General features: G+C 42.0%; 3 protein-coding genes across 11 annotated transcripts in view; 2 read left to right on the top strand and 1 right to left on the bottom strand.

Annotated features, from left to right (window-relative positions):
• Positions 1-337: 337 nt before the first annotated feature.
• CCDC181 (coiled-coil domain containing 181) lies at positions 338-15,945 on the top strand. Of its 4 annotated transcripts, XM_013184548.3 has the most exons (7): positions 2,660-2,815; positions 4,648-4,808; positions 5,355-6,329; positions 8,352-8,498; positions 9,141-9,295; positions 9,873-10,045; positions 15,808-15,945. In XM_013184548.3, the coding sequence occupies exons 2-6, from the start codon at positions 4,671-4,673 to the stop codon at positions 10,033-10,035; spliced, it is 1,578 nt and encodes a 525-aa protein (XP_013040002.3). In that variant the 5' UTR covers positions 2,660-2,815; positions 4,648-4,670; the 3' UTR covers positions 10,036-10,045; positions 15,808-15,945. The 4 variants fall into 4 exon arrangements, with proteins under 4 accessions (XP_013040010.3, XP_013040002.3, XP_013039999.3 ...); XM_013184556.3 differs by lacking the exons at positions 2,660-2,815; positions 15,808-15,945 and adding an exon at positions 338-541 and having other exon boundaries at positions 9,873-10,740; XM_013184545.3 differs by lacking the exon at positions 15,808-15,945 and having other exon boundaries at positions 9,873-10,740.
• BLZF1 (basic leucine zipper nuclear factor 1) lies at positions 10,842-18,697 on the bottom strand. Of its 3 annotated transcripts, none has more exons than XM_013184565.3 (7): positions 18,565-18,697; positions 17,729-17,785; positions 16,269-16,708; positions 15,381-15,580; positions 13,897-14,025; positions 13,090-13,309; positions 10,842-12,270 (listed from the first exon to the last, which is right to left on the bottom strand). In XM_013184565.3, the coding sequence occupies exons 2-7, from the start codon at positions 17,745-17,747 to the stop codon at positions 12,085-12,087; spliced, it is 1,194 nt and encodes a 397-aa protein (XP_013040019.2). In that variant the 5' UTR covers positions 17,748-17,785; positions 18,565-18,697; the 3' UTR covers positions 10,842-12,084. The 3 variants fall into 3 exon arrangements, with proteins under 3 accessions (XP_013040019.2, XP_013040025.2, XP_013040028.2); XM_013184571.3 differs by lacking the exon at positions 18,565-18,697 and adding an exon at positions 18,165-18,385; XM_013184574.3 differs by having other exon boundaries at positions 12,217-12,285.
• NME7 (NME/NM23 family member 7) overlaps positions 18,562-23,344 on the top strand; it is a 97,034-nt gene continuing 92,251 nt past the window's right edge. For 2 of the 4 annotated variants that reach the window (XM_048058193.2, XM_066990395.1), the window contains exon 1: positions 18,562-18,695. In XM_048058193.2, the coding sequence (XP_047914150.1) occupies positions 18,693-18,695 (3 nt within the window). In that variant the 5' untranslated portion in view covers positions 18,562-18,692. Of the gene's footprint in view, positions 18,696-19,043; positions 19,144-19,644; positions 20,664-21,780; positions 21,989-23,344 lie in introns of those variants that run through there. The other 2 variants (XM_048058194.2, XM_066990396.1) reach the window with 2 other exon arrangements.

Below are 23,344 nucleotides of genomic sequence, written 5' to 3'. Positions count from 1 at the left end.
TGCAGTCCTTGCAAGTGTTTCTTTGAGAGCCTTATCGCTGAGGCAGGATGGATAGGATTGTCAGCATGTTAGGCTTCTGAGTTTCATTCATCAGCTTCCTCTGGGTAAATACAAGAGTTAGCTGTAAAGGGATGCCAGCCTGAGCTTCTTGACTGTGCAAGGGATTAAAATCTATGCTTGCATACAGCAGGAGGGTAATTAGTAGCTCAGATAGTATAGTGTTACATTTCAAGGTGGATTCAAGCATTGCATGTCTCTGGTGCTGCTGAAAGGTGCTGTGACAAGAATCCTGAAGCTGCTCTTGCCTGTGAGCAAAGCAGGTCCACGTGAACTGTGGCAATCCCCCTTGCTCCTCCCATTGCATACAGTGAGAGCTGAGAAGAGACGCCTAGCTGCTGCCACGGAGCTGAATCCCTGCCTTGGTGGTACAGTGCACGCTGCGGTTTGACAGAGACGAGATAAATACCACGCGTGGCTGGGGTGCCTCCCTGGGACACGGTGGCTGTTTCCCTGTTCCAGCTCGTGCCAGGTGCTGCTGGAGGTAAGTGTCAGCTCAGTCTGTGCATCCTGTGCCGGGCTTGCTGTGATGCTGGTGGTCCGTGGCATGGCTTCTGGACTTCGGGATCCTTGTCAGGGAGAGAGGCTTGCTGTGTCCAAAACGTAAGGCAGGGTGAGACCTGCTGGAGGGTGCTGTTTAGTGGGCAGCCCCCACTGCGGTGACCCTGGGCTAGCACTGACCCTGAGAGCCTGCCCAGGCATTGCAGGGTTTTACTCTGCTGTGCTGTATCTCTGTGTGTGTCGAACAGCCAGCTCTTCTGGCAGAGCTTTCAGGGGAAGGGGAGGGCTCTGCACGGATGTGATTACATTTTCTGCTCTATCAGTGTCACCGTAGCCAAGCACTTGGGAAGGAAAGAGGGACTTTCCTTATGGAAAGGGACAGGGGACTAGCAGCTCTGGACCTTATTCCTAGTGACTCTTGACAGTGTCAGCTGTTTCCTACAAACTATATAAAAGGTGTTACGATGCTTGTTTAACAGCTCTCTGAAGGTGTTATGCAGCCTTTCTCTGTTCCCTAAAGGTGGCATCTGATGTATTAGTGACATGGAAAAAAGCAACCAACGTGTTGGGGCCTGTCCCTGAAGCACTGCATTGCTTGGCTATTGTTTTCATTGCATTTCTTCACAACCATGTTGTGTAGCTCCCCCACAGAAAGGAACACCTGAAAACCTAAACTTAAGGACATATGGGTTCATAAACACAATCATGCATTTAGATTGAACCAAAAATATCATTTTAAAATATCTTAAGTTCTTTAAATATCATTATTAAGCATTATAGCTTGATATTCCAGCAACTGGGTCTAATTCTTGCCTTACAATCACACCGATGCGTAATTAGTGGAATAAAGCATCTCTTGTGAATGAAAGTGGTAGCACTGGCTTGTAAGATGAAAGATGGTCTTACGATAAAAGCAGAGCACAAAGAGAACTGGGAGGAATATCAAAGCTTTATTTTAGTCTGCTGTGAACTTGTCTAAGCCACCTGTCTGTGAAGTGTGGAAAATTGAAACTCCAGAGTGTCATCTTCATGTACGAGATACCTATGTGACCCTGGGTGAGGGTCAGTGGTTGATGTTTTTCCAGGTACAGCAGGAGCCATGTATATCTGAGGTAAATACCAGGGAGCCTTTCCTACTTGCTGAAAACAATGTCAAAACCCATTTCTCTTCTTGCTGTATGTCATAGGACTAGAGGAAACCCCTGCACCAGAAGCCTTCAGAAACCTCCTGAGACCCACCTTCACACGGTTTAGTCCCCTGCTATGAGTGCAAGGGTAACTGTCCTCATGTCCCTTAGAGCTATCGATGCCCAGGCTAAATTTACTCCTGGCTGTTTTCTGCCTGGGTTTTATTTTATTTACATAAGCCTTTGGGACACGGAACATGTTGTCCCTGAGGTGTTTGGCCTTCTGGTGTACTTGTAGATTGTCATTTTCAGCTCAGATAACGATGTGGGTTTTTTTCTGTTTGTTTTCAAAACAGGGGCCCACCTGCATGTTGGGGATGAGGTGATGGGCACCACGTTGGTGCTGCCAGCCAAGACACCTCCCTCCCCTCTGCCCACAGCCATCGTGCTCCTGCAGCCCTGTGGTGGCAGGAGGCCTGAGGGGGGCCATACCCCTGAATGCGGTGCTGGGAGGTACAGCGCCATGCTGCACAAGCCATGAAGGCAGGTGCCATGGTAAATTAAGTCAGCACGGAGCTCGTTTCAGTGCCTGCACCCACAACATGCAGCTCGGCTGCTGTGTCTGGTCCCTCTGCTGGCTTCTCCAGCCCAGAAGGTCATTTATTTGGGGTTGGCTTTTTTTTTTTTAATGTATTTTTTATTATTTCTTTCCCACTGCATTTCGAAGTTCTGTGAGAGTGATGTGTGACGTGAGAGTGATGCGATGCAGCAGGTCACCTCCCTGCAGGTGTAGCGCTATTTTTACTAACAAAAGCTCCGATTTTTGACACCGGCAGCTCCCCCTCTGACCACGGCGCCGGCTAGCAGCGGGGCCATGACCAAAAATAAATAACGCCATGGCGACGGGGCGGTGCCACACGGCGCGGGCGCGCGTCCGCCGCGGACTTTGGGCCTCGGGGGCCGCCGTCGGCGGGGAGCGGGCACCGTGCTGCTGCCATGGCAACGGCGCCGGGCTCGGCGGAGCTGCGGGGCGGGGGGGTCAGCTCATGGCGGCCGCGGCGGGCGGCATCTTGGTGTCACGGGGCCGCGGTGTAGAGGGGCTGCGAGGCTCTGCAGGAGTCAGGCACAGGGTACATTGCCCCTTCTGCTCCCTTCCTCCCTATAAAAGGGAAATAGGTGTCAGGTGCTCCTTGATAGCACAAGGGGTGAAGGCATTAAACTGAAAGAGGGGAGGTTTCGATTAGACATGAGGAAGAAATTCTTGTCATGAGGGCAGTGAGGCCCTGGCACAGGCTGCCCAGAGAAGCTGTGGGTGCCCTGTCCCTGGAGGTGGTCAAGGCCAGGCTGGATGGGGCTTTGGGCAGCCTGGGCTGGTGGGAGATGTCCCTGCCCGTGGCAGGGGGTTGGATCTCGATGATCTTTAATGTCCCTTCCAACCCAAACCAGTCTGTGATTCTGTGACAACTTTATATTTTCTAAATACTTTTGGTCCCTAATGAAGCTGAAGCACTTTAGTTTTTACTTCATAATTAAGAATAGAACAGCAGCTGATTTGGGATCGTCTGGAGGAAACTGAAAATGTCTTCTCAGCCACAACTACTTTATGCTATAGCAGAGACTCATTTCATGCTTCTCCCCTTTACTATACACATCGTACATAAATTGAAATGTCTTCAGTATTTGTGTCAAGTGGCAGAGACGGACATGAATGCGTTTTGCTAAAGGCACAATTCACCTTTGTGGCTTTTATAACTGTACAACTGTAATTACAAAGAAGTTAAGGAGGGATAGTTCTTTTGTGCTGAATATGCACTAGAGTAAGGTAACCTCCATTAATAACGCAGTTACGTGTTGCCACCCAAAGCAATGACGTTTGTGAAGGAAGGGGCATTTCCAATCAAAAAGGTTTGTCTGTCTTATGGGAAGAGGTGCAGGTAAGACATGATGGAAATAGATGTGTAGAAAGCCAAGTCAGCAGTCTGAACGAGCCTCGAAAACTTAAACTTGGAGAAACCTAGTGTGAATAAGTAATTCTCCTGGCAAGTGGTGGCTAGAAAGAAGTGAGAGGAGCAAAAAGTTGTCATATTCTATTGACCAAAATGTGGTTCAAGCAAAAAGAGGAGCTTTTGTAAAGTTTGCATACAAACAAGTTTGCAATAAAAGTATCCAGCTTTATTATTATTCTTTTCTTGTAGCTAAATCTTGACTAAATTTTGAGGTCTAAAAGAGCAATGCTTGTCAGTTGTGATACATAGGGTTTTAAGAGGCAGAGCTGGTGTTTGTGTGAGTAAATAACTGAGAACTCAAAGATGCTCACCAGAATTCAAAACCTTGAAGGAATTTAAGTAGCAACTTCTGGATGGAGGAGTTTTTACAAAACTCATTACGAAATGCTTACAGATTGGGAAGTTCAGGTGCAACCCTTATTGTCTGGAAAGGCAAGAAGGATCAAACAGCAAGAACTGTTTTGCAGTTCCAGGGCCGTCTGGGGTCAGAGCTGATTCCTACATCCCATGTTGTGTTGCCATACGCTATGCTATGTTCGTGTAGTGGTGTATTGTAAATGATGCAGGCTTATCCTGTGAGATAGAGACAGAAGCAGCAACTTCCAGCAGACAGCAGCAGGTACAAAGAGAAAAGATCATTTGACAGATCCCATCCTTACAGTGGCTTACCCTCAGTTTTGTCATGAATTTGACTATAGCCAACCTGACCGACTGGTTATTGAGTATATTTTGTTTTGTTTTGACTCAGATCTTGCCCTGCTAGCCAGAGCTGGAAAGGCCAAAACCATTAATGTGTAAAACCATTAATGCTCCTTAGTTCTGAGGTGCTGTGGCACTATCTAACGTGGTTGTGTTGATTCTGCTTGCAAGTTTGATGTGGATGCCATGGGAGATTTCAACATTCTGTGCTTGTTTGTCACTGGAGCTTTAAAACGAGTTTTCCGTCTTTTTTGTAGTATTACTCTAAGGCATCACCAAAATGAGTGAAAATGAAGACCAAGGTGATCCAGCAAATATGGGTGATATAACAGAAAGTGGAGAATATGAGGATGACTTTGAAAAAGACCTTGAATGGCTAATTAATGAAGAGGAAAAAGAAAACCTTGGTGAAATAGAGGTATTTGTTAAATTAATTGACAGTTTTCTTATTTAGAAGGGTGAAAAAGTAATATTTGGAATCCTAAGCACAAAATTCAGTGCAGCTTGAGATGTGTAGGTACATTTGCTGAATTTTGAGAATTAATGTTACTTGGAACTACAGTGAAAAAAAAAATCAATGAACTGATTAGTTTGCTTATAGTTGTCTTAAAACAGAAAATACAGAGTTCATTGAAAATAATATATTCAGTACAAAGTACTTCTGCTTTCAGTGCAGGCTCCTTTAAGTATTTGTGCAACACATTGTTCTGTTTTCATATTGTCACTGATTGCTTTATTGCTCCAGCCATGGTTGGTTAAACTTTGTATAGATGTAACATGGAGAAACCGTAGCAGAGATGTTAGTGCCAAAAAAGCTATTTGTTAAGACATTCTCTGTTTGACAGCCTGTTTTTAAAAATAGTGTAGTTAGTACTGCTTTTCTCTCTTGCTGTTCCTTTTCTGTTTCTCTGATACTGTTCTTGGTTGGGAGAACAGTTTGAGATAAATATTTTTATTTTTTCAGAATCCTGAAAGAAATGAAGGGCATGTTGAAGGAAAAATTGTTCAAGTTGTGGAGACCTTTGAGGAAGACAGTGAAGAAATGGAAGAAAATCCAGATCAGCTTTCAGAAGCAGGCACAGATGTGAAAGTGAAACCCCACAATGAAGAAAGTTTGGTATCAGGGTCTGACATGAAACAGGGGGATCATCTATCTGATACGGATAGTGAATGCTCTATCCAGGAATCCAAGCTAGAAAACCAGCAGCAACTGGATGAGGAAGAGGATGAAGAAATAAAGCGTTACATCTTGGAAAAGATTGAAGAAGCCAACAAACTGCTGGAGAATCAGGCTCCTGTGAATGAGAATAGAGAACGGAAGTTAAAATTTAAGGATACGTTGGTGGATCTTGAAGTTCCTCCTCCAGAAGATGCTGAAGTTTGTAAAACAGACCTTGCGAGAGAAGATGATGTCTCAAATAGGCTGTCTCGGTTGCATATTTCTAATGACATGGGACAGGAAAGCCCATCATTTTCACCACATGCTGGCAAGAATGAGGAACAGAAGGATGGTAAAATCCTAGTGGAAAAAGATGGGAAGTTTGAACTTCTAAGTTTACGTGATATTGAAAGCCAGGGCTTTTTGCCCCCAATAAGTGTTTCTTTCACTGATATTGAAACTCAACGTACGTCTCCAAAATCACACCCCAGTTCTTCTGGCGCTGTCTCTCGAATGAAGGAAGTACCTCCTGTAAGACTAGGTGTACATTCTTTGTCTCCTGCTGGAGAAGAGTGTGTGTATTTCCCTAAGCCCCCATCTAACCCTAAGTATCGTCCAAACTCTGCTATCAATGCTGCAAGAGGTCTGGGAAAACGGAAGACTCCGCCGAGAGCACAGTCTGCAAATGTGCCAGTGAGAAGTTCCACTTACTGTCTTTCTCCCAGACAAAAAGAACTGCGGAAGCAGCTAGAACAAAGGAAGGAAAAAATGAGGAAAGAGGTAAAGATACAGAGGCAATGAGCAGGTCAAAGTGACCATCACATTCCTCTGTTTCACAAAGGCCACGTGTTCAGGGCATTTACTCTGCTCTTCCATGATAAAAGAGGCAGTAATAGTAACAGTAATTCTCTGGAGTTTGTACAAAATCTCTCAAAACTCCTTTCATTTAAAAAAAAAAAAAAAAAAAAAAAACCACACCAAAACCCACCAAAAACATGGAGTGGTATAGGATCATCCCTTGTTCACAGCAGAAATTAAGTATTTAATACGTTTTTCATAAATAAGCCTTTTTTTTTTTTTTTTTGCTTTATTCTATTTACATCTTTTGCTTATTGACTCCCTGTAAATTCCATTACAGGCCCACTCTTTGCTGGAACATTGTACACAGTATCACATCTACATTGCAGTGTGGTCTGTGGAGAAAACTAGCATTAACCACAGTAATGCAGGTGCACGTTTGGGTGCTGATGAAGCATGTAATAGGCAATTATCAGATGGGAGAGTTGTTTAGTCATAAAATAAGATTTTACACAGGAGAGTGGCTGTGAGATCTATGAACAAAGGGGTACGTGTGTTTGAAATGGAAGGAAGACTTCAGAATGGGCATGCCTTGTTGGTTACAGGTTAAGAACGAGTCCAGAGGAGGGCCACAAAGATGATCTTTAAGGTCCTTTCCAAACCAAACCATCCTGTGATAATAATGATCGCATCAGGAAACTATTTATAAATATTCATTCAGGACAGGATAGGCGGTTTGGATTCTAACCAAACTATTCATACTTCTCTAGGGTTCTAGTCAGGCGCTTTAAATGTAAGGTCATGGTCTGAATAAAAAGAACGTGGAAGCACCTATCATTTTTCTGTGCCATGATGTTCTAAGTAAGCTGGAAATAGTTCTGGCCTGCTTTGTATGAAAAGTTTGCTGATGTCAGAGGTGAGGGGCATGAAGTGTGGAGCATTACTGATGTGCTTTATTTGTACACACAAGTCTAGATCTCTTGACAGCATACTTCACACATTTAAAACAATTAGTGTGGTGGAGGCAACCTTCTGTTACTAGGCTAACGTAGTCTGCACTACTTTATTGGCTAATTCATGAAGAAGGTAAGAACGTAGTACTGTATTTCTTCATCCGTGAAGGTGAACTCACACTGTGGATTTCACAGGCACAAAACATTTCTTGACGTTATTTGAATCCAGCTGCCTCATTTTGGTGCTTTTTTTTTTTCATTTCAGTAAAGTAGAAATCGTAAGCTTGTAGGATGCTGTCTGCAAGTTGTGTGTAAGTGGGAGGAATATCATCTATTCGCAGGAAGAGTAGATTTTTGAAATGAATGGGGATTATAGCTTTTGTGTCAGAGAATTAAAACCTGATAAACTGTCCTGTTCTGAAGCATTGTTTGAAACCATTTCTGCTATTTATAGATACTTGTTAGCTAAAATGTGATTAATAATTACAAGAAGTGTTTTCAATTTTGTAAAAATCAATTTTTTAAATTTGAGAAAAGTGTTAAGCTATTAATAATTCCATCAATAAATGCATTTCAACTTCATGTCCAGAAAAAAAAAAAAATCTTCATTAATAAGGTATTGCCAGCAGTCCATGAGAAGTTAAATATCCTTTAGGGTTTAATGGTCTATCAAGCCTGAGGGTTTCTTTAATATTTAAAATGCATCGATTAGCTCTGATTGGCTTCAAATCAGTTTAATTGGGCAATGTCATTTTGCTATAGGCAGATGACCTGTTGCTACTGAAATGTCCATGAGTTGGGATGTATCATGGAAATGGAGGTAATCACAAAAAACAGGTAGATTTAATATGCACAGGGGAAGTGCTCAGACTAATTTCTTCCTAAAAACAGTACCAGCTTGCTGTAGTCTGAATATTCCTGTTCCATCAGTATTTTTGCGTCAGATATAATTCAAATGGCTCATTTATTATCCATTTTGACAATGAAGCTTTTGCAGATTAAGACAATTATCTTAATGAGCAAGATTTTTATTCACTCAATCTCATACAAGGAAGAAGAAAGGAAAAAAGAACAAGAAGAACAGAAGAGAAGAGAGAATGAGATGGTATTTCGAGCCTGGTTACAGAAGAAGAAAGAACAAGTGCAAGAAGAAAAACGAATTCGTCGTGCAAAGGAGCTGGAAAACTTGAACAGCAAAGTAAGATCACCCTAATGTGAGACTGGGAGTCATACTGCTCTGGTTAAATAGGAAAACCGAATTCGAAGCCCCTGTTCTTAGCCAAGCCTATGAAAATTCACAGTGATAGGAAATGTTTTTGTCATATTGTTTCAGTGAAGAGCTAGACTGACTTGCATGTTCAGGATGGTTCTGCCTGGCAGGCTGGCTTATGCTGTACAAGCTCCATGTGTGACCTTAATAGCTATAAAATTACAGGAGGTACAGTGATGCCCTTTTTTAGCAGGTGAATGACTTTACTGAGCCCAGCAGTGAACAAGCCAGAAAACCCTTTGAAGTATATTCCTTACCATCAGAACTTGCTAGCAAGCAGTTAATGCATGTGGCATGACCAACAGTGATGATTCAGATACTCTGAAGTTCCTCTGTCTTTCAGCAACAGGCTTGAAAAACTAAATTTAGTATTTTTTTAAAAACATACCGCTTTGAATGCTTGCTCATCTGTGTATTCCGTGACAGATTAGCATATGGTTGTTTGCTTATAAAATAATTTCCCTAATGTGGATGGGAAATGCGAGTGGAGTTGAAAAATTATAATAAAATGATTAATATAAAGGTCATTTAATGATAAATCTCATGTATATGTGTCTTTTATTTAAATAGGACAGGAGTAGGAATCCAGAAGAAGCCTTCAAGTTATGGCTTAAAAAAAAGCACCAAGAACACATGAAAGAAAAACAGATAGAAATTTTGAGACGGCAGGCAGAGGGAATTGCCTTTTTCCCAAGAACAGAGGAATGCAACAGAGCTTTCAAAGAGTGAGTAGAAACATTTCTAGGGAATCCATTTTGAAATTTTTGTAGTGTATCAACTTAGACTGTCATTTTGTAGTACATCTTTAATGCTGAAGTCTTTTTTTGAGCGAATATACCCTCATTAGTTTATACTGTAGGAAAAACACATCAGTTCTTTGATGTTGTTTGTTCATTGTTGTGAAATTATTTGTCAGAGCCTGAGCTGAACTAGTGGATTGCTTCTGCTGAAAAAGAGAGATCCTTCTCCCCTAGCCCTTTTTGCCTATTTTAAAGCAGTCTTATGCCAATTTAGTCTATTAAACGGGCAGAAAGTTTATCTGGTAAAGAGATTTTTTTTTCTTGAGTCTGCAAGTTGACTTAGTTCAACAAAACGGGGTAGGGAATGTGGATGCAGAACCAGGAGTGCTGGGATAGAAAAGTGTAGTACCTCTCATGTTTGGGAATGATGGGCTTTTACTTGGCCCTAACAACTTTATCCTGCAGCACCAGGTGACTCTAGTTACATGGGGTCCAGCCTCCTTTGAATGGATGAAATAAAAATTTCAGTTGTTACCTGTCAGTCCTGTTTCTCTCTCCACAGATGGCTAAAAAGAAAGAGAGAAGAAAAACGAGCAGAAGAACTGGCTGCTAAAGAGCGAGCGAGGCAGCTTAGATTAGAAGCCCGAAGAGCGAAACAGATGCAGAACATCCACTGCATTAGTTCAGAGCCTAAATCCTTTCGCTTCAGAGACCATTACAGTTGAAAATTTAGAGGTAACTACAGAGTTCTTGGGGGCAACCCTCTTAATTTTTATGGCTCTTTACAGCTACTGACTTTGTGGTGTTTTTAAAGCTTTCAAGCGAGTTTAACAATTCCCTTCATTGACAATGGTTTTGCTATTTATTTGTAATGAATTTTGTTGAAAAGCCTGCTTTTATGTACAACTCAGGGATCTTCTTGGTTTGACCAAATCTAAATGAGAGTGAGATCTGTTTGCAAGGGTGGCAAATACATACTCCCCTTTAAAAGGCACTTTATTACTGAACTCCACCATGAATTCCCGGATGCAGGCTATTATGTAAAATGGTGAATTTTTGCTGGATTAATATTGCTGTTTGCTGCTTGTGATGATGCCTGTACAACTTGTTGTGTTGTTGGAAAATGCTATTTCTTAAATCTTTGAGTTACTGCTTTCTACTGGTTTGTGGACCAGCTGTCCTGGCTAGACCAGAGGACACTTTCATTTCAGAGGAGGTGGTGACTGAAGGTTAACATGTATGCGAACTTGCATCATTTTTTCAGAAACTTACTTCTTTGAGCCAGGCTGACGCATTTATATTCAGTAGTTTTATACTCCATGAAATTAAAGATAATGTGTATTATGATCTTTACTAATATCAAGGAAGCTGGATTCCTTGTGTCCATTTCCATGTTTGCTAAACGTATTGAAATAAACTGTGTCACCTTGGTGCTGTGTACTCTTGATACAAGAGAATATGCTGAGGTGACTGATGAAATCAAAGGAATGCAGGGTCAAAGATGCAGCTGTATTAAATCCAAAACTGTAACTTTAAAGTAAGCAAAGAAAGTTTATTGTAGTTTTCTTCATGCAACCCAAAGCATGGCCAGAAACAGCAAGAATTTGTAACTTATATACTCTGAACGTGGTATGAGATTTAAAGAAAAACTGGGTGAAGGCAGCCATTGTAGAAACCCTTTCTCCAAACTAGACAACCAAGTATGATAAACATGGGAGAGAAAACAAATCAACATGTGTATTTGCATCCTCCTAACTTTCCTCTGCATTTGCAACTTAAATTTAAATAGGCTTCTTTGGATTCAGCAGATCATCTGCTGGAGTATCTCTTTGAACCAACATCAAGAAAATAAAATCATACAAGTAAAAAAAATATTTTTTACTAGTCCTTGTGCAAACTTAGTGCTTACCATCAGCCTCCCACAACACCCAGGAAGACTTTGGGCAAGGACTGAGTTCTTAATGCTAGGTCAGGTTTCAGCACTGTGTACTAAAGGAGGTATATCAAACTTTCTTTGCTGAGGATCAGCTACCTAACAGCTTAGCTCTGGAAGCTGAAATAGATGGAAAAAGCATCATTATAGCTTTGTGGAAATACAAGAATATCACCCCCCCCAGTTTCTAGAATCCATTTAAAGCCAGGTCCTTTTTATATATTATAGATAAGAGTTCATCCAAGTTCTTTTCCCCTTCTCCATACCAGGAGGGCAGTAATACTGCATATGCTCTTTCAGAGCTTACAGCTGTAAAGACTCATTGCACACACTCCTTTATATTACTAAATTTAAAAGGCTGAACGTAGACTTGAGGACAATTCCTCACCTTGAATAATATTAAAAAACATGGAGCTGACTATATTCCATTGTCTTTTGATTTTTATATTATTTTAATATGTAGTACTTCATTTACTTTGGTATAGCTTATGCTTTTGTCTCCCTCTAATGAGAGATTCATTACGATTTGTTAATAAGACTGTAAACCTCAACTAATCACGGGGATCTCTAAGCTCTACAGCTTGGACCAGCATAACATTTTTGGTCTTGCCTTTGTAGAAGGAAGTAAATAGCTTTTCAGACTGAAAAATAATAGAAGTATCCCACAGGCTAAGGAAGTCCTGTCAGTCCCTGACTTCAAGTGGTAGAGAAGCAGAAACTGCAGGATTTCCAATTTTAAATGCATTCCTGTGGAAAGAAACAGGAAAAAGGGAAGCCTGCTGAACATCAACTAGTGTAATTCTTCAGAAAGAGTGCATGTGCAGTTGCATTTGCTGTGTTTTTAAAGGGCTATCAGCTCTCCTTGACAGTGATTGCAACAATTGAAAGTTATATCTTCGTATCTTGTATAAGGGTGAAACCTTCCAATATTCTTCTTTGTGGAAAGGAAGGAAGGTGGAGAAGTCTCAGAAAAGGAAGCTTCTGCTGATGTTTCTGTACAGGCAACTGGATCCAATACACGTAAAACCTAAGGATGGAAAAGCTGAGAATGAAAATATATCTATTAAGGTTAATAGGATTTATCATTCTCTGACAGCTACAAAGGATTTCTGCTCAAAAGCAGGGCTTTTCAGCTTTATTTCAAATTTAAAACTAAAAAATATCCATCTATCCAGACCCTCCATATAAAAGCATTAAGTGCTGTTTAAGAGTTAGTAATATCAATCAGAAATTCAAGGTATGATTTTATTGAGAATAACAAAACTCTCTTTAGCTGAGGTGAGCAAAAATAAGCAAGGCCAATATATATAATAAGGTACTGTGAGCCTTCTGCTGCTCAAGTGTTATTCAGCTACTTCCAGACTAGACTGTTAGTCTAGTTTGTTATTTTAAACATCAAGCTTTTTGTAGTAGAACCGTATCTTGGAAGAGAGAAAGCTTCTCTCTGTTTCCTCCCACCTTCGACAATACTATTTTTAGGGCAACAGAAACTACTCCTGAAGTGTTATGATTTATTCCTACCTGAGTTAAGTTTAAAAAATGATAGGGAGAAGAAACCTAAGTATTTTCAGTTGGCTTTCTCCTGACAAACTAAGTCTAAACAAATTTTGACCCAGTCATTTGTGGTGCTAGGGACAGAACAGAAAACAGTACATATATTATGTTGTTCTGCTTATTCTTTCAGATTTGTTTTTTAAATATCTAACAAAAAGCTCCATTCAGCATGTTTTCCTTGGCTGTAGCTTTCAAATAAGATATTAAGTAGTTTACAGAAAGAAAAGCCTTGCTTTATGGCAACACAACCCAGTGCTGTGATGACAGATGGAGATATATGAAGGGTTCTTACCCTTTCAGCCATTTTCTCAGCAGGGGTATTGCAAAACTCCACAGCTGTTGAAGTCTTTTTTGGACTGCTAGTTCCAACATTTCCAAGAAGATGTGAGCTTACAGCTTTGGCTAGCTTACAGTTCACAGTTGCTAGCTCTGTTGTAGTGTATGGCTGGGCACTGGGGTAGTATGTCTGCTGTCTCCCCCACTGAAGAGAAACCATCAGCTCCTCCAGCAGCCTGCACAGAAAGCAGAAAATTAGTGGTTTTTTTTTTAATGCATACTGTCAGCACACAGCATGCTTCAGAGGAATCGTCTCTTCCCAAAACTTACCGCACAAGTCAAAATGTCAACCAAAAAAGGTTTAGTATTTAAACATGGAAGTAAAGAGGCTGTTCTCAACGGCCACACATCACCAATACAGAATTTTAATACCAGTGAAACTTATTTGATATCTGTCTGGATAAGCATTAAGAAGTCAATACAGGTAGAAGAATCTGTACGCTTTGGAAGGAGATAGAGGAGACTTGAAGTCAAGGCAGTAAGCGATTAAATATAGAAGGTCAGTATCTGAGAGATATCAGCTCCACAGTATATGACCCCTGAGAACTCACACCTCCAGGGAATGCTGGAGTAAGAATTAATGCTACTTCGGCTATTTCAGTTCCAAGATTGAAAAGCAACAATACTATCCATCAGCATTTTTTGTTGTTGTTGTTTAAATACCACAGGAACAGAGGAAATCTATTTGATTCTTCTCTAGCCCATAATAAACTGAGAAAAATGAAAGCTTGCAGAGAGGTAGTCTGGATTAGAAAAATCATACTTCTGTGTCTCAATCATTTCTTGACGGAACTGATCCCGTTCACTCAACAGATCCTGGATTGCACTCTGTGCATCCCGCGTTTGACGCTGAAGAATTGCTCTGGTATTTGTTAGCTCATCAGCCATAACCCTGCAAAAGAAATCTCCAATCAGTAACTTAAGTGAGCGGTTTCAAAGTCACCTTAACTCTACGACAGACAGTATTTAATCAGCTCAAACTAAGGATTAAGCTGCTGTTCCCCTCCCTTCCCTGCCACACAGGGCCTGTATCAACCTAATTACAAAGGACATGTAAGGTGGCTATGGTTACAGACTGCATTCGCTTCTTTGCCTCTCTCAGGGACAGTCCCTAGGCGTTAAATGCTCCGGATATGGGCATGCGAGAGCTACAAATGAGAAAACTGTTGTCGTATTTTGCTGTGCCATGAGACTTGGCACTGACCCCTCGAGCTGGTATTTCAGTACCTGAGATACTGTGCACACCGAGAAGAGAATGCCACTTGACAGCCACCAGTAAGAAATCCAAGACTTCAATGAACTAGAACATTACAGTAGCAAAGGTGTCATTTGAAGCACATCTCCACACTGTCAAAAATGCTCATAGGAGGGACTCACAGCCCTGATCTTGGGACTTGTAATACTAAAGAAACAAGTTAAATGAGGGTAGTAACACTTGCCTAGCTAGTACCGTCACAGCTACTTACCGTTCACTCATTATGACAAAACTGCTAAATACCAGCAACTTAAATGGAGGAGACTATTCTGTTACTGTCTCTTTGAAGCACTAAGGCTTTTCCACAATATGCATTAAGCATCACCAATTAAAATTAACGAGTTGTATATGGCTACAGTAGAAGATTAAAATCATAGGACACTATTTGCAGATGTGGTAAATCGCCTACACCTAGCAAAAGTCTGATCCATTGTCAAAGGAAATGTTGACATTCAGACCAGCTCAAGATTTGCTCCTGACTCTTGCTACCCATTCGTTTAGGGTTACAGAAGTATCAGTAGGGTTCTTAGTGACACAATGAGTGTTTAAAGAAGAGATCCCCCATCTTTTCCATTCTTTGCTGTTCCCAGTAGATCCCTGAATCACTCTAAGAAAAGTTTATCAAATCAACTTCTCCAAGAATTGATGATTTTATGGGGATTCTTGGGGGAAAAAAATAGATGAGTCAAGACAGCTGTCCTGGAAGATATTTTTAAACCCTATACTGGACACGTTTTACTACGTTGACAAGAACTGGAGTTAAGATTTCAGGGGTGTTAGGACCCACCCTGTTACCTTTGAAAGGCAGAAGTATTTAGATTTACAAGGAGCTTACTTTCTTTATATCTTTGAAGAGATTGAAACTTCATAATGTGTGTCTTATAGCTGTTGTGGCTCTGCATATATAAGAACACCCCCAGGCACTGCAGTGGGTGTGTGAATTAAAAGACTAAAGCAAAATGCTGCTGTAACAGTTCTGTAAGAGGGAATACCTGCTCGCTAGGAATTTGCTTCGCCACACGTCGCACTGTATAGACATGCGCTCCAGTTGTTCAGACAACTGAGACATATTCCGGCCCAAGACTTCGTTTTCTAGGATAAGCTGATTTTTCTCACGAGCCATCCGTTCAAAGTGATACTGCAGGTCATCCCCAACAGAAGCAACAAGTAATTTCTTCAGCTCCCGGTTCACCTAGAATTAGACCAAACTATCTTATTATTACCAACAGAGGTTGAAACACCTTCTACTTTCTGAATGCAGCACAACTTACTGCAAATACCAAACAATAAGTTGCCTTCCTCCTTCCAGCATGGGATCTACCCAAAGCAGAGTATATTAAGCCTCACAATCCACTTCAGTAAGCCATAAACTTTTAAGACTAATACATGTTTAACACTTTCTTGCTTAAATTTTAACAGTGTTCAAAGAGGAAGAATGAAAGTCTGCTACAAGAAACAAAGAAAGTTTCAGCAGCATTCAAGTCCTGACTCAGTAAGATAGCAAAGGATGAGACAAGACATCCATTTATTACTTTTGAAAGTTACAGTCCCCCTTTCTATAGTGACATTTTTTACTTAGCAGTTGGATTGAGGAGCAAAGACTTTTCTCATGAAAGATACATTTCCCTGCAGCTCTCCAGCGTTTCACCCAGCTTTGCACCTTTGATATTTTTATCTGCTGACACAGAAGTAGCACTGGAGTACTCGGATGCACTTTTACTCCGTATTTTAGCTGATAAGTTCAAAAGGAATTTTTTTTGTTTCAAGGCTACAATGTCACAACAGTTAGCTTTGATTTTATTCACAAACTGTCTAAATAATCCAGAGCTGCTCATTTACGTGTGAGGAAAAAAAAACAACAATCAACTTTTATTTCTTACCTCTGTCTGTATACGAAGCTGATTAGAGAGACCTTCTTTATCCTGTAACAACCGCTTTTCTGAATTCTTTAGCTTTTCAAGTGCATTTTTCAACTCTGTCTGTTCTTTCTTGGGATCTACAGTTCCATCCAACTGATGGAACGTATCTCCTTTATGTCCCACTGATTTAGCTACTTTAGCATTTTTAGTTGGAACAACATGGGTGATAGCTGCTTTGGGGACTAATATACGGATAGCTTCAATCTCTACTGATTTATCAGCGTGTATTTTCCCTAGCTGGAGAACTCCAGGACTCAGAGAAGAGACCGTCTTTTTCTGCGGGCTGTGGTGGATGAGATGGTTTGTAGTGTTGGCTCCAGTGCTTGCTTCCACCGATTCAGCCGTCTGCTCTGTTTCCATGCCATCTCCAGGTCCTCGGATGGGTGACGAGGCACAGTCAACTAAAATTCAGAAAACGTGGAAGGAGAAGTTTACCACCTTTCATTTTGTTATGGTTTCATTGCAACTCTTCGCTTCATTTACTCTAAAGGTGAAGATTTTAATTTCACACTGCATGTGTAGAACAGTCCTTTGCAGCACAAGTTAGGATCTAAAAAGTCAAGTGTGTGTTGCTCATTAAGACAAAATCATTGATCTGAACTGTATTAATCTTAATTCCCTGCTGCCATACAAGATTAAGTAAGTGTAGACATGAGCAAGAACTGGTAAGGAAAAAAAATCATGACAATATTACCTATAGACTGACAGCAAACTTAACATTTTGGGAGCTTGACAGAATGAGAGCAGGCCCATTTTAAAAGCAATAAAAAGCAGCTACTAGCTACTAATGCCATAAGAAGTTTAAGAGGCTTTAAGTACTATCTGTTATATGTTTTAATTGTGAATGAGTCAGTTTCACTTCATTTCTAACCAGTAGCCCCCAGTACTCCCAGTGAGGCTGCAATCTGGTCTAGATTCCCAAATACACATAACAGTCACTAAAATTGATTTTACTTAAGTTCACTAAGTTTTCAGTTGAGTTAAATATTACAGTAAAGTTTCCTCACAATGGGTAAAGGCAGGAAAGTGTCTTACAACATAGCTACACATACTGCTGTTACTCCTCAAACTCTGGGCAGTAACGTGTCTGCATCCTCTATCCAAAATTTCAAAAATACCACAGTGGCACCATTACATTGCCCAATTTTCAGGTTGGTTGAATCAGTACCACCAGGTTGTAAAGACCACAGCAGGACTGACAGACAAGCGTAAAGACAAGTGACAGATTTGGTTTTCCATGCAAAACTAGATTACGAAAACCCATCGTATTAACTGCCCTATCCAGGCAGCTCTTTGTTTTTCACTGCAACAATGAGGCCACACAATTATTTCCTAATAGCTAAATAAAGGGAATAAGCTTTTAGAATACAGGTTAAAGTACTTTTAACTCAGTCTGTTCAGATATCATGGGAACCACCTACCTTTTTCTAGGGATGTCATTTTCTCCTTAGCATTCAGTTCTTCTTAACTACATGAATCTGAGGAGGAGAGGAAAGGAAGGAAAAAAGATCTTTAGCTAGATAGGACTGACGGTTAATCTTGGGTTACCCTATTTTCTAGTACAACCTTTAAAATTCAGTTCAGGCACACTGATACGCTCTTTATCGTGAGCTAAAAGCTGTAAGTAATTTATAAGGGGGGTGGTGGTGGTGGTGGGGAAGAACACCATCAAAACAAGTTAAAAACAAACAGAAAAAGCACTCCAGGACCCAGAAGAGTTAGAAGAAGACCATGAAGCTTCCAGCATTTGCTTCTTCCTTCACTAATGGCTAGACTTGACCTCCCACCTCTTGCTGCTCAACCTCCACCCCTCAAATTCCCCTTTCCAGTCTCTTTCCAAATGAGCCCTCCCCTTACCCTTTGTAACTACCACACTCCCAAAGCGCAACTTGAGGAGCACGTAAAGATCGCCTAAAATCACCAGGGGAAAAAGGGAAATCCGCGCTGTGCTCGGGGCGGACAAGAGAGGAGGAGGAAACGGCGGCTCCCGGCCACTCCTCCGCCGGACACGGCGATGGTGACAGGGAGCAGCAGGGCCCTGACAGCTCCCTAGGCCCCGGGTTGCGTTGCGAGGGGTAGAAAAAGGGAAAAGAGGAAAGCAGAAGCGCAGCCTCCGCCCCACCGCCCCCAGCTAAGCCAGGGCAGGAAGCCGTCACGGCGAGACGGTGACGCGTCCCGGTCCCGGTCCCGGTCCCGGTCCCGATCCGGATTCGAATTCGAATTCGGATCCAGCCGCCGCGCCCCCCGCGGCCGTTACCCTCGCGCCCGGCGGCGGCAGCCCCGAGCCCGGCTCCTCCAGCGCCCGCCGCCGCCCTCAGCTTCCGCTTCCGGCCGTTGGGCAGGGCCGCGGTTGCTAGGGAACGGCGGGGGCAGGCGGCCGCCGCCATGGTGAGCGCGGGGCTAGGGCTGGGGCTGGGGCTGGGGCTGGGGCTGGGGCTGGGATTGGGATTGGGATTGGGATTGGGATTGGGTTGGGGTTGGGTTGGGGTTGGGGTTGGGGTTGGGATTGGGGCTGGGGGACCCAGCGGAAGGCCGGCAGCAGGTGTCAGGGCGGAAACACGTCTTCAGCGCCGGGCGTTGTGGTTCCTCGGGCGGGCGGGCGGGCGGCGGGGTGTGGCTGGAGGATCGCAGGTCGGAGCGGTTGGAGGGACCCCAAAGACCGCCCAGCCCCAGCGCCTGCCGTGGCAGGGGCGCCTCCCACCGGACCGGGCTGCCCAAAGCCCCATCCGTCCCTCCCGCAGCTCGGGTCTGTCCCAGCTGCTCCGGCCCCTGTCGCAGCGTTGCGAGAGCACCCGGACTCGGCATCAGCGTCTGCCTCTTCGTCAGGGGCACCACGGTTCGCTTCCACACACAGGGCTTACGGGTCTTTTGGTGAATCCGGGCAAAATTACAAATGCGCTTTTTGTGTTTACTCGTGTCAGCAGAAGTCCTGCTTTGTGAGTTTACGCGGATGTCGCCTAGGCACAGCACGCGTATCACAGCTGTGTGTTTTGTTCGTTGTGGATGTGATGTGTTTCTAACCTTCCTTTGCAGCGGTGGTGACACAGGTTAACCGATTCGTTAAAGTGGTGTTGAATCCTACAGCTACCTCTAACAATACTTCCCATGGTGATTTTGTTTAACTTGTTTTGAAGAGCCTTCGGTGACAGGGACTGCATGATGTCCTGACATCGTTCCATTACTTCATGATTTTTATAGTCGCTGCTTGTTTTTTTTCCTTATACATTCCTTATTGCAGCTGATGCCAGTGGTTACTAGTTCTATACGTGGCAGGCATAAAGGTAACCCATTTTTGTCTGTTACGTGCAAAAGAACTTGAAGATTATTACTTCACTATTCTATCTTTTCATGTTATTCTATGCTAAACAGACTTTGTTCTCTTAGTATTTTCCTATTGATCATGTGTGTTTAAACTTTGGATTTTTTTTCTACTGTCTGCAATTTTCTCTAAATGTGGTGTTTAATCTGCATATTATATGCCAACTGAGGTTTCACTGCTGCCGACCAGCACAAAATTCTTGTTTCTTGTGTCTTAGATATTCAGTGACAAATTAGCCACATTTTTTTTCCTGGCTGCATTCTCCTGTTGAACTGCAATCCTCTGTAACTTTCAGATCTTTTCCTGTGTTCTTGCTGTCTGGCTAGATTTTCCCCAGGTATTTGAATTTATTTTCTTGATCATCGTTGTAGTAATTGGCCTCTGTAGAATTTCAGACCATTTCTCAGCTAATCAAAATCACTTTGAATTCTGCTTCTGTTTACCAAACTGCAGTCTCTCCCAGCCTAGTGTGAGCCCAGATTCTGAACGTGCACCTTCTCTGTTTCATCGTCAGTGTAACACTGAAATAAAGTATGAAATAAAACTAGATGTGGGACGGGCCATTTTGAGACTCCACCGGAAATCATCTGCCAGTTTGCAAGTGAAATATTCCTAATTACTTTTGCATACAGCAGTCAGAACTGCTCTTTAATTCAGGCTGTGATTTCCTACTTGTCAGAATGTGGGGTGTCTTGGATTAAAAGTCCTAGCAAAGCCAAGTGTGTCACATCAGTGACTTCTCCTTTACTCACTTAGGTCAGTTACTGTGTAACTGGAAACTGGATATGATACGATTTGTTGTTGACACGTTAACGTTTTCTGCTTTTTATTATCATGTCGTCTTAGATGCTCAACAATTGTCCGTTTAATAACTCGTTCTGTTATCTTCCAAAGGCAGCAGTGAGGCAGCTGTCCCAGCCTCATCCTCCTCCAGGGCCCGGTGGCCTTTCTCTAGGAGTGCTCAGAAATAAGTGTGGTTTGGGGTTTCTTTGGCTGGTCCTGGTGGTACATCCAGGACCATTTTACTGCTAACATGGGTATGTCTAACTTCTTCAAGCTGTTCTTCCTTTCCCTGTTTGGCAGCTCTGTCCCCTGATTAAAACCAAATGTGTTACTTCTCTGGTTGTAACCTGCTTAATTGCTTTTGTAAGTGCTGAAGCAAGAAGAAGCTGTGTATTTCAGTCTCCTCTGCATTATATTTTGTCTGTTCTCTTTCCCTGTAATGTAATGGGCTGCTCTTTTGATTTTCTCTGACATTTCATGTATTATAGAATGCAGTTTGTTTCTTTCATACCTGCAAAGCAGACAGCTTTCCCACTCAAGCACCCTTTCTCCTACCAATTTCCTAAAATACAGTAAGAACACTTTGGTAGCTGGAAGATGATGGGAAAATAGGTGTTACAGGAACGTGTGCCACCCAATTAGGTAGGCACATGGCATCCCGAGAAAGAGATAAGTTACCAAACTTTTAGACACTGTGACTTTATATACCTGATCCATCTCAAACATTTTCAGAACATCTTTTCTCAGACACAATGAATTAAAAAATGAACAACTCCTTCCAATGAATTCAAATGTTGTTCTACAAGTCAGGTTTTAACCTCAGGAACCTAATTATGTTCTGAAAGCAAGGAGAACTCTGGTAGAAAGCTTGCCAGACCCAGAGTACTGTGTTGCATATAGTCAGTAGAATAAATTATGAGTTATGATTGCATTAGTTGTAACATGTATATCTACTCAGAAAAAAAACCCAACCGTGTTACAAATCATATCATAGCCACAGAAAGAAAAGTATAATAACTTCTAGTTGTTTTAATTCAGAGTGTACTACTGTTAGACCTTACACTTGGTTTGCACGGAGCCAGTGCACGGGAAACTTGGTTGGGTGCGTTGTAAAACCAGGCACGTAACTGTGGGGGAAGCTAAGGTAAAGGAGAAATGTCCTGAAACACCCTGCAGTTATTTGTCCATGACAGCGCTTTGGCCTAAAGGTCTGCTAGTTGTTGGAAAGCAGTTTTCGTTGTCATCAGTTGACAGTATTTCAAATCAGCTCTGATGCATTTTGGCATCTTGATTGTGCATGTGTGACATATGGCTGCTGTGGACTGTGGGCAGTAAATTCCCTGAGAGAATCTCGCTTGTTTCCTTCTCCAGAGGTGGCGTTTCACCTGGCTGCTGGAAGTAGTTACTCTTTTTATGGATGTAATAACGCACAGAGACATGTTGGAGCATCATCTCGAAAATGTTGATTTCTTTTTATTAATGAGTTTGTTGCACTCTGACACCTGAAAGAGTTCCAGATGTAGAAATCCACCATTTGCCAGAGAAGAATGGCCTCTGCGTGCAAGCAGTGGTCATACAGGTACAGAGCCTTATTGCACTTAGGCTGTCTGCAGGTGCACTTGCATGCTTTCGTTTCCTTCTGCGTTGTTTTTTTTTTTAAAAAGAAAACCATTATTCTTGCCCCCACAGCTCTCACAACTGCAGAGTACATCACCAAGACTCTTTGCAGAGCAGAATAGACAAGTACTATTTCCATCTTGCACATAAAGAAATCAAGGCACAAAAAAGCCAGGTGGCTTTGTCTAACGGGACGTCATCTGGATGTCATCCGGCTTTGGTTTTGTGGACGCGGAGGCACATAGTTAGTGGAATTAGAGCTTCCAACTACCTTAGTTCTTTCTGCAGCATCGGGGGAAATAGATATGAAGTTGGCTGTCCTGGGGTAGCTTGCCAGAGCATGCAGTCATGTAATTTTTACCACAATCTTGAATATATCTGGAGATGAGCAGTTTAATGAACTTCAACAGAGAATTTTACAACTACTGTATTATGTGTTTATTTTTATCAGTTCACTACTAAATAAAACCCAGCTTAGAGAATATTGGAAGTTCTTGGAAACATGGAAGTTCTTGGTTAAGACAGGGAAGAAAATGAGTAATTTTTTTAATTGAGTAATTATTTAAAATTAGTATTTTTTTAAAAACAACTCTGATTCATCACTGGAAAAGACTTTGTGTTTTGGAAATGAATCTTAGAAAATAGGAAGCAAATCAGCCATTTCTAGAACTTGGCCACAGTGAGCCCTGGGTTGCTCATGGTCCAGCACTATCATATTGTGATCAAGTTTTCGGCTGAAGGCATTATAAGGCAATACAGCTCCTGAGGCAGTTGTGGACTATACCTTGGTTTACTGGAGTTTAATTTGGGAACCTGTAATCTCAACCATACTGGATTAGCTGGTAAGATGGGATGACTTGGTGAAGAGTGGTCATTCAGAGATGAACATACAAAGAGACAAAACTCTTCCCCATTCAATAGAGTTTCCTGAACAAGGGCACATTTATAAAATAATTTTCCTTTTAGTCATTTGCCAATTATGTACTTTTTGTTGCAAAACAGTTGTCCTTTAAAAAAAAATAGCGTTTTTTTTTTTAAACTTTTGTGGAAGAGATGCAAAACCTCTCCCCCAGAAAACTTCCTTAATGCTTGAGAAGATTTGCTTCTTTGGTCTTCAAACAAGGGTCAGTTTCACTGGGGTACAAGCTGGTGGTTACCCTTGTTTTTCATCTGCAGAGTAAGTGGCCTGAGTCTTTCTGTTGTAAGCTGGCATGACAGAAACAACCGCAAAAACAGGTTTCCTTACTTGATGGCTATTACTTGCAGCATTTCATTACAGGGAAAATAAAACATTGTATTGCACGGTGAGTCTTACGAG

Source organism: Anser cygnoides, chromosome 1 (genome assembly GCF_040182565.1).
Source record: "Anser cygnoides isolate HZ-2024a breed goose chromosome 1, Taihu_goose_T2T_genome, whole genome shotgun sequence".
NCBI classification, from domain to species: Eukaryota; Metazoa; Chordata; class Aves; order Anseriformes; family Anatidae; genus Anser; species Anser cygnoides.
The sequence above is the reverse complement of the archived record's forward strand: the minus strand, read 5'-3'. Positions and strand labels throughout refer to the sequence as shown.

Coding starts and splice junctions, on each gene's coding strand:
- CCDC181 (XM_013184548.3), top strand. CDS start 4,671: ATGAGTGAAAATGAAGACCAAGGTGATCCAGCAAATATGGGTGATATA. Junction 6,330..8,351: donor AGGAAAAAATGAGGAAAGAG/GTAAAGATACAG, acceptor ATCTCATACAAG/GAAGAAGAAAGGAAAAAAGA. Junction 8,499..9,140: donor TGGAAAACTTGAACAGCAAA/GTAAGATCACCC, acceptor TTATTTAAATAG/GACAGGAGTAGGAATCCAGA.
- BLZF1 (XM_013184565.3), bottom strand. Junction 15,581..16,268: donor AGCTTCGTATACAGACAGAG/GTAAGAAATAAA, acceptor GTCTAATTCTAG/GTGAACCGGGAGCTGAAGAA. Junction 12,271..13,089: donor CTGAGAAAATGGCTGAAAGG/GTAAGAACCCTT, acceptor TTCCATCCTTAG/GTTTTACGTGTATTGGATCC.